The sequence below is a fragment of the Euleptes europaea genome, chromosome 4, assembly GCF_029931775.1.
Source record: "Euleptes europaea isolate rEulEur1 chromosome 4, rEulEur1.hap1, whole genome shotgun sequence".
Classification (NCBI taxonomy): domain Eukaryota; kingdom Metazoa; phylum Chordata; class Lepidosauria; order Squamata; family Sphaerodactylidae; genus Euleptes; species Euleptes europaea.
In genome coordinates, this window is record NC_079315.1 from 90,099,517 (window position 1) to 90,116,854 (window position 17,338).

Here is a 17,338-nt window from a genome sequence, read left to right on the forward strand (position 1 = left end):
ATACTGAATCAGACCCTTGGTCCATCAAAGCCAGTATTGTCTACTCAGACCCGCAGTGGCTCTCCAGGATCTCAGGTAGCGGTCTTTCACATCACCTACTTGCCTGGTCCCTTTAACTGGAGATGCCGGGGATTGAATCTGGGACCTTCTGCATGCCAAGCAGATGTTCTACCACTAAGCCACGGCCCCTCCTCACTAAGCCACGGCCCCTCCTCCTCATGGTGATCCCAATTTCAGGATATCCTAGGCAAGAGAGGAGCAGAGGTGGTTTGCCATTGCCTCCCTCTGCATAGCAACCCCAGTCTTCCTTGGTGGTCTCCTATCCAAGTACTAACCTGAACTTAGCTTCCCAAACATTAACAAGTTTTGGTTAAGCCAGGCTATCCCAGCCGCAAAGACTTCTGAAACACAACAAAGACATCTGTATCCATTATATGACTAATGTGTTTCAATAATTTTTAAGTGCTTTTTAAGGAAAAAACATCAGCAAAGGCAGCAAACCACAGTGATCTTTTCACTTACAACCATGATGTCATTCATTATACTGGAAAAGGGAAATAAATTAGCAGAGCTGTCTGAGTGTCAGGGTTAATGATCTGGAAAGAAGCCACAAAGGATAAATTAAAAACCCTTGACTACCTTTTGACAGTACTTTGGGATGGTTTTTTCAGTTGTGGGGTTAGGTCCAAGTCTCCTGTTCCTTTTAGCTAATATTCATAATGAAGTCTGATGATAAAATGACAGATGGAATTAGAATTGGTTGCTAAATCCTTGTTTAGGTGATCAGGGGGAGTTCCTTTTCAAGCCAGTTGTTACCACCTGTTCTTCCAGACCAGGCAACACAAGTTGAAGAGCAGTTCTGGAGGAGAAATGTACCTGTTTCTGCAGACGTTCTTTCCTGTGTTCGGTATATCCTGTGCCTTATTCAGCTCAGCAAGAGCAAACAGTAAGTACCACCCAACAGAATTTGTTTTTCATTTTAAAGCTTTTGTACACGAGTGGTAGAGGGTATTTCCTCCATGATTCTCATTCATTATGCTTTAGTTTTGAGTGGAATTCCACTCTCTGTATTTCTAATGATTGTACTACAGAATGGCAATGAAACTAAAAGAGAAATTGGAGGATAGCAAAAAGAGTATTCCCGTACTAGGAACATTTGTTTAGCCTGAAGAGGAGAAGATTGAGAGGTGATATGATAACTATCTTCAAGTACTTGAAGGGCTGTCATAGAGACGATGGTGCCGAGTTGTTTTCTGTTGCCCCAGAAGGTCAGACCAGAACTAATGAGTTGAAATTAAATCAAAAGAGTTTCTGTCTAGACATTAGGAAGAATTTTCTAACAGTTAGAGTGGTTCTTCAGTGGAACAGGCTTCCTCGGAAGGTGGTAAGCTCTCCCTCCCAGGCAGTTTTTAAGCAGAAGCTAGATGGCCATCTGTCAACAATGCTGATTCTATGACTTTAGGCAGATTATGAGAGGGAGGGCATCTTGGGCATCTTCTGGGCATGGAGTAGGGGCTACTGGGGGTGTAGTTGTGAATTTCCTGCATTGTGCAGGGGGTTGGACTAGAAGATGGTGATGGTCCCTTCCAACTCTATGATTCTATGATTTGCGTATCAGTATATTAAGTCTGTGTGCATTAAATACTTAAGGTTTGACCCTAAATGGTATCACTGCAGCACTCAGATCTACCACTGATATTTTCACAAGGAGTGGAGTCCACCCATAACGCCATTGTTTATGCTGTGCTCTGCAAGGTTTTTCCCCAAGATATTGTACCTCATGAATGAGATTTTTAGAGGGAAGGCAGCATGGTATAGCCTCATCTCATCAGATCTTGGAAGCTAAACAGAGTCACACACACACACACACACACACACAACCTTTATTGGCATAAACATCAAGAAAACAATTACAAAAATGTCAGGAGTCAAGAGAAAATCTCCTCCTAGTAGCATAATAGAGAAATTTCGCTACCGATTCAATGATATTCCTGTTCTTTGTTACAACAAGTTTACAAATTTTACAATGATCAGATAGCCCCTCAAGAGATTGCAGACTAGACTTTAAGTAAATGGTACGAAGATCCTTATAAAATTTGCAGTAAAGTAGGACATGTTCGTTATCCTCAATCTTGTTCATCCCACAAGGACACAATCTCTGTGTGTATGGGATTTTCTCAAATCTCCCATATAACACCATAGAAGGATGAACATTAAAACGAAACAACATAAATGCCCTATGAAGGGACGGTTCAATCAAACAGGAAAAGTATTCCGGAAAGGAGGGACCATAAGGAATACCCCAGAACACTGGAGAGCAACGGCCAGAAGCAAGGCTTTTCAATTCTTGTAACTCCACATCGATAAGTCTTTGTTTGATCAACGCAAAGGCACTATTTTCAGAAAGCAGAACCAAATCATTAATATTAAGACCAATGACTGAAATTTTCTTATCAATGAGGGCCAGCCATTCAGAAATAGGGTACTCAGTGAGAATAAGGTAAATAAGGCTATTAGAGTCACATCTATAATGAAGACGTAGCCAAAATTTAATCGTTATCATCCAGGCCTTAGTTACTAGACGTCTCTGGTTCAACTCCAAGCATATGGCCGCATAAGATACACAGGCTAGAAGCCCTAAAAATTTTTTCAAGAACTTTGCTTGAACCCGTTCAAGCAGTGCATTGAAAGCAGAGATCCAGGTTGGTGCACCAAATAGTAATCTAGCGCAGATTTTTAAATTAAACACTTTAAGTACAGCAGGAATAAACTGGTTTCCTTTGGTAAAAAAGAAACGAGAAATTGCAAGAGCTGTACCATTTATAGCTTTTGCCATTTTGCTCTAAATATAGAGTCAATACTTGGATGGGAGACCACCAAGGAAGTCTCTGCAGAGGAAGGCAACGGCAAACCACCTCTGCTTCTCACTTGCTCTGAAAGCCCCTTAATGGGGTCGCCATAAGTTGGTTGTGACTTGACAGCATATATGTAGGTAATGAGATTTTGCCACAGGGCTGGGAAGAACAGGTCTGCACTTTTTTCTCCTCCTGGCCAAGTCCTGGTCATTTAGCGATCTTCAGAAAATATCTTCCTCCTTCTCCTCCTCCTCCTGCACTCCACAAACTGGGCTATGAACGCAATTATGAAAATTTAGCACTGGTTTTAAAATGACTGCAAATTCAGGAGGAAGAAATTTGTGTAGGGAAAAAAGCAAAGATCTTTTCTAAAACTGAAAGACAAAACTGAAGTGAAATATGCCTTGTAGTGATCTGGGTACAGCTTTATTTTGTTATATTCTGATGACAGAATCAATAGCATAGACGTCTCACAGTGCACTCCTAAGGAGAGCTACATTCTTCTTAGGTCATTGAAGCCAATGGACTTAGACAGGTGTCATGTTGTTTGGCATTCCACTGGCAATGGACTTCTAACTAATGTGCAAAATTCAAATGGAATGCACAATAGATATAAAGTGAATTCAATGTGTTAAGTTGCAGGGTGCCAAGTAAAACCACAGATCCATCTAGCTCATTAATATCTGTTCCATTTAGCAGCAGGCATCTCAGATAGAAAAATGTCTTTACCAATATCTGTCTAATAAGGGGCCAAACTGCATATTATGTTTTCTAATGAACAACCCAACCCAGCACTGAAGCCAAGATAACAATGAGGTACAGTAAGTATCATGTGTGTGTGTGTGTTAAGTGCCGTCAAGTCGCTTCCGACTCGTGGTGACCCTATGAATCAATGTCCTCCAAAATATCCTATCTTTGACAGCCTTGCTCAGGTCTTGCGAATTGAGGGCTGTGGCTTCCTTTATTGAGTCAATTCATCTCTTATTGGGTCTTCCTCTTTTCCTGCTGCCCTCAACCTTTCCTAGCATGACTGTCTTTTCTAGTGACTCTTGCCTTCTCAAAATGTGACCAAAATACGATAGCCTCAGTTTAGTCATTTTAGCTTCTAGGGTCAGTTCAGGCTTGATTTGATCTATAACCCACTGATTTGTTTTTTTTTTGGCAGTCCACGGTATCCATAACACTCTCCTCCAACACCACATTTCAAAAGAGTCTACTTTCTTCCTGTCAGCTTTCTTCATTGCCCAGCTTTCACACCCATACATAGTAATAGGGAATACAATGGCATGAATTAACCTAATCTTGGTGGCCAGTGACACATCCTTACACTTCAGAATCTTTTCTAGCTCCTTCATGGCTGCCCTTCCCAGTCTCAATCTCCTTCTGATTTCTTGGCTGCAGTCTCCCTTTTGGTTGATGATGGAGCCAAGGAATAGAAAGTCTTCAACAATTTCAATTTCCTCATTGTCAACCTTAAAGATGTGTAATTATAAATTCATAAATTTATATAATTACATAAAATGACTAATTCCACATCATAGGCAGATATGTGTGACACAAAGTATCACAATAACCATACAATCATAGAAAAACCGCACCACTGTATAAGTACCACCAATTATATGGATAAATGAAACCCCTAATTAAAGGATATCAAGTACAGCCAGCAACTTAAATTGGGCAATAGTCCAAGTTGTCCGATAAAGGTCCTAACACCACGCAGTTGCATAAATATTTTGAAGACAGATAGGGGGAATCCAAAACATGTTTTCTAATGAGTCAAGACCAAGTTCTCTTGACCTGATTTTCTTTCCCTGCAGCCACACAGCAGCCGCAGGGAATGGTATTTTAAAAGCCTGCAGGGGCCCAATTTGGCCCAGGACCATGATGTGGGAAGGAGGGACTTCTGCCTTCTCCATGTGCCATTTTCCCAAGCTAAAACAACCCAGGGGGCAGGTTTTTTGCCCCATTTTGGAAATATACATGCAATATCACTCACTGGAGATGCCTGGCATTTACCATGGGAACTTATATATGCAAGATGCGTGTTCTTCCACTGAGATACGATCTGAGCACAAAACATTTCTCAAATAACTAAATTTATATTATATGCTTATTATTTACAACCCCCTCAATATTATGAATGTAAGAGGCCCAGAATATAGAACAAGGCATTTCAGATGTTGTTCTCCTTAATTAAAGAGAAACCCAGACTGAGAAGGTATGACAATTTTATCAACAGGGATTAATATTAAAACCTTCAGTATTTCTATAATTGATTCATACAATACTTTCTCTTTCAGATTCATCCTTACCCATGGTTAAGTTTTCTTTACCTGTAATAACTGTTTCTGAAATGAAGTCTGGAAATCAATCAGCCAATTTTAATCAAACCACAAACTACATTAACATCTCAGAAGATGCTGAAAGATACCTAACCAGTGTATGGCTGGTCTGGTTTGTTCCTGCAGTGCACACTCTTGTAGTCGTGTTGAGCCTTCCTCTGAATCTTATGGCAATCCTTATGTTTGTGGTCAAACTAAAGCTTAAGAAACCAGCCGTTGTGTACATGCTCAACCTGGCTTCCGCTGATGTGCTCTTGGCGAGCGTGCTGCCTTTTAAGATTTCCTACCATTTCTCTGGACACAATTGGACCTTTGGACCTGAAATGTGCCGTATTGTCACTGCCACCTTCTACTGCAATATGTACTGCTCCATGCTGCTGATGACGGCAATAAGCACTGACCGTTTCCTGGCAGTGGTATACCCAATGCAGGCTCTGTCGTGGCGCACCGTCAGGCGTGCCTCTGTGGTGTGCTCTGTCATCTGGCTTGTAGCCATAGCTGGCGTTATACCTCTGCTCATCACAGAACAAACAAAGAGAATCCCTCAGTTAAACATCACTACCTGCCTTGATGTGATGGAGTTCTCTGTTATTATGAAAATGTTTCGTTATTATTTTCCTGCAATAACTGTTTTCTTCTTTTTTATACCAGTAATAATTTCTACCACCTGCTATGTGTGCATTATAAAAAATCTTAGCTCATCTGAAATTACTGCTACAGAGCCTGGTAAGAAGAGGCGGGCCATACTCTTGTCTGTAGCTGTCCTGTGTTCTTTCATCCTTTGTTTTGGTCCAACAAATGTCTTCGTGTTAGTGCAAAGCTTATTCTTACCACCTGATCAACCACCGAAGAGCCTCTCTTACGCCATTATGCTATCAGTCTGTATCAGCACCATTAATTGTTGCATTGACCCCTTGATTTATTATTATGCTTATTCTGGGTGTCGAAGAAAGGTCAAGAAGCTCCTGTGCTGTAAAGAGCATTCTGAGCTTGGAAAAGGAAGTCAGACAACCAGTAGTAACATGGCAACCTTTTCTAGTGAATAATTAATTTGAATAATTAACAGACGGTATGTATTTAAGTTGATTCTGACATAATGTGGTGGGTGGAAAGTGCTGTCAAGTTGCAGCCAACTTATAATAACCCAGTAGGGTTTTCAAGGCAAGAGGTGAACAGAAGAGGTTTGCCATTGCCTGTCTCTGCATACCAACCCTGGGTTTCCTTGGTGGCCTCCCATCCAAGTCCAAACCAGGGCCAACCCTGCTTAGCTTCCAAGATCAGACTAGACTGGGTCATCCTGGTCAGGGCTCTGATATAATACACCCATTTTAAACCATAAGCTTTGCATGTTGGAGATGTGAACATAGCAGATGTCTTCTACTAATAGTGTTTTTAAATTGTTGCCTGATTACTTAGAATTGGCCTGTTACTATGCGTAAAGCAACTGGGGAGGTGGTATGACAAAAGAAATGTTCCTCAATGGCTGTAGATATTTCTTCAATGGGTGCTAGTTGTTAGGAGATGCTGTTCATGTGAGCTTGGAGAAGATAAGCCCTCCCTCCCAGCTGAGGGAGAGGCAGAAGCTGAACTATTGTGGTGTAACTGTTATGCTCCATCTACGCATTACAAAGTCCTCTTCTTGTTTTTGCTGGGAACAATGTGAGGACTTGGTGTCACACATCTGATGGGTATGCCTTCCAAACATACACTGGCACTTTTCTGTTTGTGATCCCCTACTGCTATTCTTGTATCCTCAAACTGTGCCATGGAGCCACTGTTGGCTTCATATAAAAATTATGTTATTTACATGGCTGCATGTAAGTTTCCCATCCATGTGAGTTTCACAATGAAGCCCATAGGAGCTCTGTAGGGTGAAGATGTGAAGGCAGAGAGGGATGTAGGAGGCTACAGCTGCTTCTCCCTGTGTGTTGTGGTCACAAACAGAAGAGATAGTGTGCATCTGGGAGGCACAAAACTCCCATCACACATGTGATTCAGAGTCCTTGTGTTGTTCCCCAACAAATGTGAAGAATGGGGCGACCTGGGTTGAAATCTCCACTCTGCCATAAAGCACATGGGGTAACCTAGGACCAGTCAGTTTCTGTTAGCCTAAACGAGCTTGCAAGTTTGTCATGATAATAAAACAATGTACGTTGCTCTGAACTCCAAGTACTGGAGGCAAGGCAGGATGTAATAGGTTGAAATAACATCATTTTAAATTACTGAAGGGTAGCCACATTGGTCTCCAGCAGCAAAACAAAACATAAGTCCTCTAGACTCCTGTTTCATAGTTTGAGTTTGGAGCAGAGAGAAAGAGAAAAGGACAGAGAATATGCTATAAATTGGCTGAAGCATTTATTTTATTTTATTAGATTTATATCCTGCCCTTTTCTGACCACAGTCAGGCTCAGGGTGGCTCCCAACCAGGATGTACAATCAATTTAAAAACATCCTATAAAGTTTAAAATCTCACAGACCTTATACACTCTAAAATTCAGTAGGCACCATATCAATAAATACAATACAGTGATGGGAATAGCCAACAGGAAGGAATGGAGAAAAGGGTGAGGGAAAGGTGAGGGAAAGCATCTCAGACTGCTTTTTGCCTGCTCACTCTCTGGGAGATAGCTGATGTGAATTAAATGGATCTGCTGTTCTTGAAAAAAAAATCGCATTTTGCCTTCACCAATATTCAACTTGTATAAATAAAGCAAATGATATGATTCTCTAGGCTTCTTCCCTGCTGTTTCATCCAAAGGAAAACAAATTCGGGTAGCAACACCTCTGGAACTTCTCACTTCTTATTGAAATTGAAATCATCTAACAATATCCATATATTTGTATCTCTAAGATGGCTGCTTTGGCAATTGGACTCTATGGCATTCACGACCTTCCCCTCCCCAAACCCTGCTTTTCTCAGGCTCCGCCCCAAAAACCTCCTGCCGGTAGCAAAGAGGGTCCTGGCAACCCTGTCTCCAAGGGAAAAGATCTCTGCAGTGTGATGAGCTTTTAATTCCGGCAGATCCCCAGGTCCCAGCTGGAGGCTGGCATCCCTAGACACGTCCAACAAAAACATACCGTTTCTATAGCTCTGATAAAAACCCAAGGATGGGCCAACCTGTATTATCATACCAAAGACATTTGCAACATGTACAGAACATGAAATTTTGCATGATCATTCTGATGCACAATAGCCCCATAGGGCAGTTGTTTGTAATGGAGCATAAATTATTGCCCCACAAGCCTTTTGCAAAGGAGAGTCCACCCTGCTTGGGCAGTCTATTCTCCATCCACTGCCACTAAGCCTTACTGGGTAAATATAGTGCCTCTACATGCATTTGTCTTTTTTCCCTGGCACAGTCTGGGAGTCTGTGCAGGATTGCTTCTAAATTGCTTGTTATCTGTTGAATAAACTCTGCTCTGGATGAGAGGTGGTTTCTTTGACTGTGTGTGGCTTTAGGAGTGAGAGCAGCAGGAGTACTTGCAAGATAAATTTCTCCACCTCTCGAGGAAGGGCTTGATTGGGACGATCAAGCCTTGTTCCATGACAAGGCTCCATCTGTGTGCCTAAACCAGGGGTCTGCAAACTGCGGCTCCCGAGCTGCTTGCAGCTCTTTGGCCCGTTGAGTGCGGCTCTCCGAACTTGGTTCGGAGCCCTTGCTCTCGCGCCCGCTTGCTCTGGCAGCCGGCTGCGGAGCCGATGCACCTGAGAGAGAGAGAGCGCGCGAGAGAGAGCAGGCGAGCGGGCGCACTGTCTCTCCACCCCCCGCCGTGGAGAATGGCCGGGTCCCCCTTTCCCTTGCCCTCAATGGTTGGGAGGCTAAAGCCTCCCCTCTAGCCACGCGATTGCTGGGCGGGCGGCTCGGCGGTTCCTGCCCCCCTGCCTATCAGCTGTTGGGCGGGGCGGGCTTCCTTTGGTAGACCTGGCCTCCGGCTGAGTCCCAATGGGAGACCATGTCTACCCACTGGATTTCTTGGCGGTAGACCTGGACTCTGAGGAGGGGGAAAAGTCCCCCTTCGGAGGCTAGGTCTACAAATTGGCCTCCAGTAGACCTGGCCTCCCAATGGGACTCAGCTGGAGGCCAGGTCTACCAATAGGCTTTTATGGCGGTAGACCAGGCCTCCAGACGAGGACTCCGGACGGGGAGGGGGAAATGGCAGGGACTTACAATTTAATTTTTATCAATAAATAAGATGACTATTAAGTATGATATCAAGTTTTATTCAGTGTACCTATAGTTTAATTAAGACTTAAAACTTTAATTAAAGTTTATTAAGTTAATAAACAGTGTACCTACCTATATAGTTTAAGTTTAAGAAATTTGGCTCTCAAAAGAAATCTCAATCGTTGTACTGTTGATATTTGGCTCTTTTGACTAATGAGTTTGCCGACCCCTGGCCTAAACCATTGAGATGATATTTCCCCAGGGGCTTAGGAATCCCATCTTGATGCAACATGAATCTACGGAACTACCTGCAAAGTAAGACAAGACCCAAATTCCCCATTTCTAACAAGTGAGCCATTTAGACTGCAAGTGGGAATTCTATGAAAATGCTTCTTTATGTAATACCAAGATCCTGTGAATGAAAATCCCCAGCCCATCATGGGGAGAGGTTCTACCCCAATACGCTCCCTACTATACAAGTCATCTACTAGCAAGGAGTTTTCAGTGTGTAAAGAAGCATTGCGAATTATATCCTCTGGTGTGAAACTGTACAGTCTGTTCTGATTGTGCTGCATGCATAGACCAGGCCTCTCTTTTGACCTTTCTCAAGCCTGCCCACTGAGCTCTAAAATGAAGCCAGGAAGATGGCTACAAGGAAATTTATTTTCTCATTTTGCTATTTGAATGACTTGTCAGTGTCTTCTGCAGTGATGAGAAGGGCAAGATTGGCAGTGCAGTGTGTTACTCCTCAGAGCCTCCTTTCATGTTCCTGGTGCATATAAGGATTTAAGAACTCCACTAGATGGCACCTGAATACTGAAGTTACTTTGGCCATTAATGCATGGCTCCTTTGTGCATGTAAAGGTACATGCTTTTTTGTATCAGGAACCCAAAAATCAACCTCATGGAGCAAAGGAGCGCCCAGCGGGAGCCACTGCCGCTCTGCGCTCCTCCACCCAGCCATCCCTGGGTGGAGGCGAGGGGGGGCTGGCGGTGAGTAGAGGCTGCAGCGGCCAGCGAAAGTCAGCGCTGCCACTCTGCACTCCTCCACTCCACCGTCCTGGGTGGAGGCAAGGGGAGGCCGCTGGGAATGGTGGAGGGAGCCGCTGCTGCTCTCTCCTCTTTCACCCCACTGTCCCCAAGGTGGAGGCCCAGGGAAGTCGGCGGGGACTGGTGGAGGGAGCCACTGCCGATCTTTGCTCCTCCACCCCACTGTCCCTGAGGTGGAGGCCAGGAAAAGCTGGCGGCGGCGAAGAACTGCAGAAAGGAGGCGCCAAGAGCTGGGCTGAACAAAGGCACTAGCAGCAGAGGGAGGAGCTGCCGCTGCCTCAGCTGACTTCCCCCAGTTGGATCACATCGTTGGCTTCCCCAGCACAGGGGGGTGGGGGCGGAAAGGAGCCACTGTTGCTGCTGCCCCCTCCAGGGCCAGGCAGTAGCTTCTACCCAGCAGGGAAAGGAGCTGCCATTGCTGCTGTTGGGGCCCAGAAGTCTCCTGGCAGGGAATCAACCCGGGCGCTGAGCACACACAGGCAAAGGGCAAAAATGCATGGTTGGTTTAGCCTCCTTTATTCCCCGTTTTAGCCAGGATTCAGCCAGGATCGAACACATGTGTTTCGCCAAACGTTCATTCGATCCTGGCTGAATCCTGGCTGAAACAGGGAATAAAGGAGGCTAAACTGAATGTGCGTTTTCGCCCAAGGTCTCTCCTCTATTGTGCGCCTTCCATTTAAGACGGGACAACAGAGGAATGGGAAAACCCAGAGGTGTAGCGAAAAGGAGAGGGGTCAACACATGCTTGGGCGAAGCTCAAGCTTGTCGACCTCGACTATTTGCTACATTCCCGGGAGAATGGAGGGACAAAGTGGTGATGCGTTAATGGCTTTTGACTCTTGGAAAGCTCATGCCCTGAAACTCTGGCTGGTCTCTAAGGTGCTACTGGACTCGAATCTAGCTGTTTTGCTGCAGACCAACACAGCTATCCTCTGAAACAGTCCTGTGCACATTTTCTTAGTATCAGTCTTCACTGAAAACATGCACACAACAAAGCTGCATTATTAAACTCACTTCACTGAACCATCTAAAGTTATTTACATTAACATATGACCATAAGAAGATTCCTGCTATGTCAGACATAAACATTTAAGAACTCCACTAAGATGGCTCCTAAATATTTGCTTCTCTGTCTCAACAACCTTCATGTAATGTGGAATTCGTTTTGCAACGAATATAGTCTAATTAATTAAATCTGCATAAAACCCCTCCCATACTCTGTTTTAAGATGGCTGCAAATTTCAGGCCCCTCCTTAGGGTGCATCATGGGAACAAACGTGGACCCTCAGCATTGGAACTGATCCCCAGCATTTGAAAACCTGAATGGGGTTGCTCAGATCATTTAACCTTTCTTGCCTTAGCTAGCTGGAAGTTCCTTACCTAAACCAGATTTCGGGAGTCCTCTCCCCTCATGGGACTACCTGTAATCACCATGGGGCTCACTTCTAACAAGTTTCATTACCCAGCTCATGTTTTGGCACTAGCCATCCATCTTGCCCTTCCTGGCAGTTTGGACAAATAGTTATCTTTTTGCCATAAATATATCTCTGCTTTGCTGACACTTTGTGCATTTTATGTCCCTTCCCTAAAGAGTGCTGTTCCCAGAACATTGGGGACCCCACCCTCCTGAGCTTCAAAGCACTTCGCATCTGTTGTCCATGACAGCCTCAACCCCCATATGGTAGCCATTCCTGTGCTTGGCTGTACTTGGCCCATGGCAGTCATTTTGTGGTGGTGCCTGATACCTGGTTTCAAAATTTCTGAAGTGCTCATAGGTTCCACAAGGTTAAGAACTCAGTTTTGGAGTAATATTTAGGGTTGCCAGCTTTGGGTTTGGAATTACCTGGAGATTTTGGGGTTGGAGCCTGAGGAGGGTGGGATTTGGGAGGGGAGGGACTTTAATGGGGAATAAATGTCATAGATCGTTTATGCTTGGTAATTAGCAGCGCGTTCCAGGCTGAAGTGCCCCGCATATTTTTTTTATTTCCTCCACATTGATTCCAGATGTCACTGTAAAGCCGGCGCATGCCTGCTTCACATTTCTTAAGAGCCCACTTAACACGACCTTTTGTATTTGCTCCACCTTTGCATCGAAGCATTCACTGAAGGAAGCATGCAGAATCACACAGTCATGGCTTAGCTATGCAAACGACTATTGCTAATGGCTATGCCAATGAAAGAACAAAGGAGCAGGCAAGTGGGGGTGGAATTTGTTTGACTTTCTCCTCTTGCATCAGGATTGTGAATAGTCATTTTAAAGGTCAGATTTTAAAAAGGAGCTTTGAGAGAGCAGCAAAATCATCCCTGCATAAATGGCCATAGACTCTAGCGATCTCTGTCTCCTGGGGATCAATTGCAGTAGTAGGAGATCCCCAGCCACCACCTGGAGGCTGGCAACCCTAGTAATACTGAGAAATTAGGAGAGATTAGGTAATATTGAGAGATTAGGTGACTGGGCCTCTAGTTGCTTGGGATCATTTATGAAGTTTTCAAGGTAGAGACAGTTAAAAAGGAGAGTTCGGAGCTATTTGCAAAATCATGTTCAACCAGCAATAAAACTGCAGTTTTAAACATTTTAATGCTTTTGTGGAGTTAGAAGTAAATTAACGTTACTTGCGTGGCTGCAGAAAACAGGACAGAAGCTGTGGTCTGATGAAAAGGGAGAGCAGTGCCTGTACTCTTCAGCCTAGCACATCACAAGTTTAGTATCTTCTCCATATAAGGGAAAACAAGAAGCAAACAACACAAACTCTGAACTACATCTGCAAAATGCATTTTTATCTGCCAACACCATTGTTCTCACTCTCTCCAGATGCATTATCCTTGTGCATAGATTAACATAATTAACATAATTGTGTTGTTTCTTGAGACAAGTATGTAAGTAAGTTTGATATTACACAGCTTTTAAAAATTATCTGATGATCCTTCCACATCACCCTGGGCAGAGAGGCGAAAAGGGCCCCACTCCTCATCCTGCCCCCACAATGGACTTCAAAAGGGGATGTTCTGCTGTCTATCTATTTTCTCCATGCCACACTTAATTTTATAAACCTCTATCACGTCCCCAACCCCAGTAAACTTTTATCTACATTAAAAAGATCCAAGAATACAGATTTCCTTGTAGGAAAATAAATAATTTTGGTTGTCTTTTAACCATATTCTTACCAGCTTATCTACCATCCTTTTAAATATGGGGGGGGGGGTAGAGTCAATGCCATCTTTCAAATGTGGCTGCACCACAGATATATATTTTTGCAGGTGGCTAAGCAATTTGCAATTCCAGGGATAATAGTACTAGTGGGGATTCTTTCCTTTTGAATGTGAGCACACTGGATGTTTGTAATATTTGTTTTATTTACAAGTATACAAGCGGAGCTCAGGTGGGCTTATGAAGACCTCCTACAGGGCAGCAGGTCTCCCACATCAGATCCACAGAGAGAGAGAGAGAGAGAGAGAGAGAGAGAGAGAGAGAGACCTTGCACGTAGAATCATAGAATCATAGTGTTGAAAGGGACCACCAGAGTCATCTAGTCCAGCCCAATGCAGGAAATTCACAACTACCTCCCCCCAACACACACCCCAGCAACCCCTACTCCATGCCCAGAAGATGGCCAAGATACCCTCCCTCTCATCATCTGTTTAAGGTCATAGAATCAGCATTGCTTATAGATGGCCATCTAACCTCTTCTTAAAAACCTCCAGGGAAGGAGAGCTCGCCACCTCCCGAGGAAGCCTGTTCCACCGAGGGGCCACTCTAACTGTTAGAAAATTCTTCCTAATGTCTAGATGGAAACTCTTTTGATTTAATTTCAACCCATTGGTTCTGGTCCGACCTTCTGGGGCAACAGAAAACAACTCGGCACCCTCCTTTATATGACAGCCCTTCAAGTACTTGAAGATGGTTAAAAGTATTTTTCTTTTATTGAAGTATTTTTTCTTTCAGCCTTCTTGCAACTCTGTGTTTTGTGTTTTTTACATGAGGACAGGCTTGTGTAGTTTCCTTGTTGCTGTTGCCCTGCTACTGAAGCATAGCAGAAACAGGGCTTCCACATGGCAAGTCTCCCCATAGTTTCCCTGTCCCAGTTCCCTGGCTGTGGCCACACAGTGGCACCAGGGCTTTTTCTGGTTCTCTTTCCAAAGCGGCCAAACTGGTGTTTCTTCAAATTTATACATACGTTCTCAGCTGGCGGGGGGGGGGGTGTTGACATCTTCTCTAATCAGCAATAGGAATCACATTTGGGAAGACATTGCTGTCAGGGGAGTCTTTCCTAACAATTAGTTTCTACTTAGAAAATATCCACAGCCACTCCTTGGTCAATTTCAAGCTTACCCTGATTCATGCTTCTCACATTCCATGTTGCTATTATATGCGTCGAACAGCTTCGGACTTTCCTTTTGCATCTAGAAAAGATTTTGGAGTGTAAGGATGTGTCACTGGCCACCAAAACTAGATTAATTCATGCCATCATATTCCCTATTACTATGTATGGGTGTGAAAGCTGGACAGTGAAGAAAGCAGATTGGAAGAAAATAGATTCCTTTGAAATGTGCTGTTGGAGGAGAGTGTTACGGATCCGGTGGACTGCCAAAAAAACAAATCAGTGGGTTATAGATCAAATCAAGCCTGAACTGACCCTAGAAGCTAAAATGACTAAACTGAGGCTATCGTCTTTTGGTCACAACATGAGACGACAAGAGTCACTGGAAAAGACAGTCATGCTAGGAAAAGTTGAGGGCAGCAGGAAAAGAGGAAGACCCAACAAGAGATGGACTGACTCAATAAAGGAAGCCACAGCCCTCAATTTGCAAGAGCTGAGCAAGGCTGTCAAAGATAGGACATTTTGGAGGACTTTCATTCATAGGGTCGCCATGAGTCAGAAGCAACTTGACCACACTTAAAACACACTCCTTGGTCAATGGCCCTGATTCCCATCAAATGACAAAAGCATGGCAATTGACCAATTCATGCTCAAATCACAATACTCAGATGGAAACTCACAGACACATCGTGTATTTCACATTGTGTCTGAAAACCGGCAGAAAATATGTATTAGAAGCCTCAACTGGCTCAGATTTTTTTAAAAAAGCAGATAGCTTTCCTAGTCTAATATCATACATATATCTTCTCCCTGATTATCACTGGAAGCTTGCAGTACGCCATATGGAAATCAACTGTTAACACAAAGTGGGCCTCAGCAAATGTTATGGTTTAAACAAGAAATGCCAGTGACTCTGATAAACAGAGAGAAAAACCACTTACAGTACAGGAACACAATGTCAGTTTACATAGACAGTCAAGGGTGCATCTGCATTGCATCTTTTTTTTAACCCCCAAGGGGACGAACCACAGACATTTTCTTTTTGGTATCATGATGCTGCTCATTACCCTAAGGAAGGAAATAAATTAGCAGAGTCTAGGGTGTCAGTAGGAGCCTTTTGGAATCAGTCAGGATGGCGACATTAAAAACCACTGTCATCTTTTTTTCTTGGTAGGTCGGGATGGTTCTTGTATTGTGTGGTTAGTGCTGAGTCTCCTGTTCCTTTAAGTTAATGGCCATGCCCAAGTGGGATAAAGAGTGGAATTAGATTTCAGTGGATCTAGAAAAAAAATGTTTTAGCAGCCCGGTGGAGGAAGGGGGGATTTCTTTTCAAGCCAATGCTTGCCGCCTGTTCTTCTAGTCCAGGCAATCAAAGTAAAGGTGCTGATTTTGGAGAAGAAATGGAAGCTCCTCTGCAGGCATGGTTGTGTCTGCTCAGTATGTTCTGCACCTTATTCAGCACAGCAAGAGCAAACAGTAAGTACAACCTATCATAGTTTTAGCACCAGTCGCTTTAACTCAAGTGGAAAGGGGGTGCACTATGTTCCTTGTTCATTACTGTTTCTTTGTTGTGGAATTTCACCCCAACTCTTCCTACAGGTTGTACCTATAAAAGAGAGTCAAACAACAGGCAGAACAAAAATAAGAACATTTATGTTCTTGTAAGATTTTCTTTCCAGTGGTTATGGGATGTCTTTGAGTATGTGTAATAATTTATTTAGCATTTAATCCTTAGAGATGCCATTGTAGCCAAAAGATCACTAAAATCCAGCCCAAAAAATCACTAAAATCCTGACCTTTTTGCACCATGCAACTCTGATATTTGCACAAAACAAGAAATGGAGTCCATCCATGAATTGTCATTGTTTATTATACTCCCCTTCTTAGGGGTTTCTTTCACACAGAATCTGGTACATCATTAAAGAGATATTTTTCTCTCACACAAACAAATATACTGAGCATAACCCTTCATGGGGAGGGGAAGGGTGAGGAGGGGAAGGGAAGGTGATTGTAAGCCGGTTTGATTCTTCCTTAAGTGGTAGAGAAAGTCGGCATATAAAAACCAACTCTTCTTCTTCTTCTTCATGCATCTGATGAAGTAAGCTCCTGTTCTTGTAAGTTTATGCTACAATAGGATTTATGATGCCACAAAACTCTTTACTTTTTATAAGTAAAGTCACACAAGTTCCTCTTACTGGCCAATGCTTCGTAATCCTGTTTAGGATACACCCCTCTCCCAATTTCCCCACCAAACTGGATCGAATTTATCCAGTTTGCAGAAGCTCTGGATGCGGTTGTGCAACTTATAAGAAAAATAGCTTGCCATTTTAGAAGGGAAATTTAAAAAAAATGCTGTTTATGCTTTTTCATTGTTTTTATGTTGTACTGTGCGATCTGTAATTGGAAACCACATCAAGCACTTTGGTGAAAGGGTTATATACAAGTTATTAGATGAAATAAAAGAATATATTAATTTATAGCATGTATATGTAATTAATATATTGCTTCATCTTTCAGACTCATCCTTAGATCCTGTTATACGAACCTATTCTTCAGTATTCACTTTTTATATCCCCAAGATCGAGTCAGGAATCAACAATCAG

General features: G+C 43.3%; 1 protein-coding gene across 1 annotated transcript; it reads left to right on the top strand.

Annotated features, from left to right (window-relative positions):
• Positions 1–5,268: 5,268 nt before the first annotated feature.
• LOC130477033 (proteinase-activated receptor 1-like) lies at positions 5,269–6,246 on the top strand. Its single transcript, XM_056849025.1, has one exon. The coding sequence runs from the start codon at positions 5,368–5,370 to the stop codon at positions 6,244–6,246; it is 879 nt and encodes a 292-aa protein (XP_056705003.1). The 5' UTR covers positions 5,269–5,367.
• Positions 6,247–17,338: the final 11,092 nt, after the last annotated feature.

What these genes read in the sequence shown, in the direction of transcription:
- LOC130477033 (XM_056849025.1), top strand. Translation starts at nt 5,368, where the DNA reads ATGGCAATCCTTATGTTTGTGGTCAAACTAAAGCTTAAGAAACCAGCC.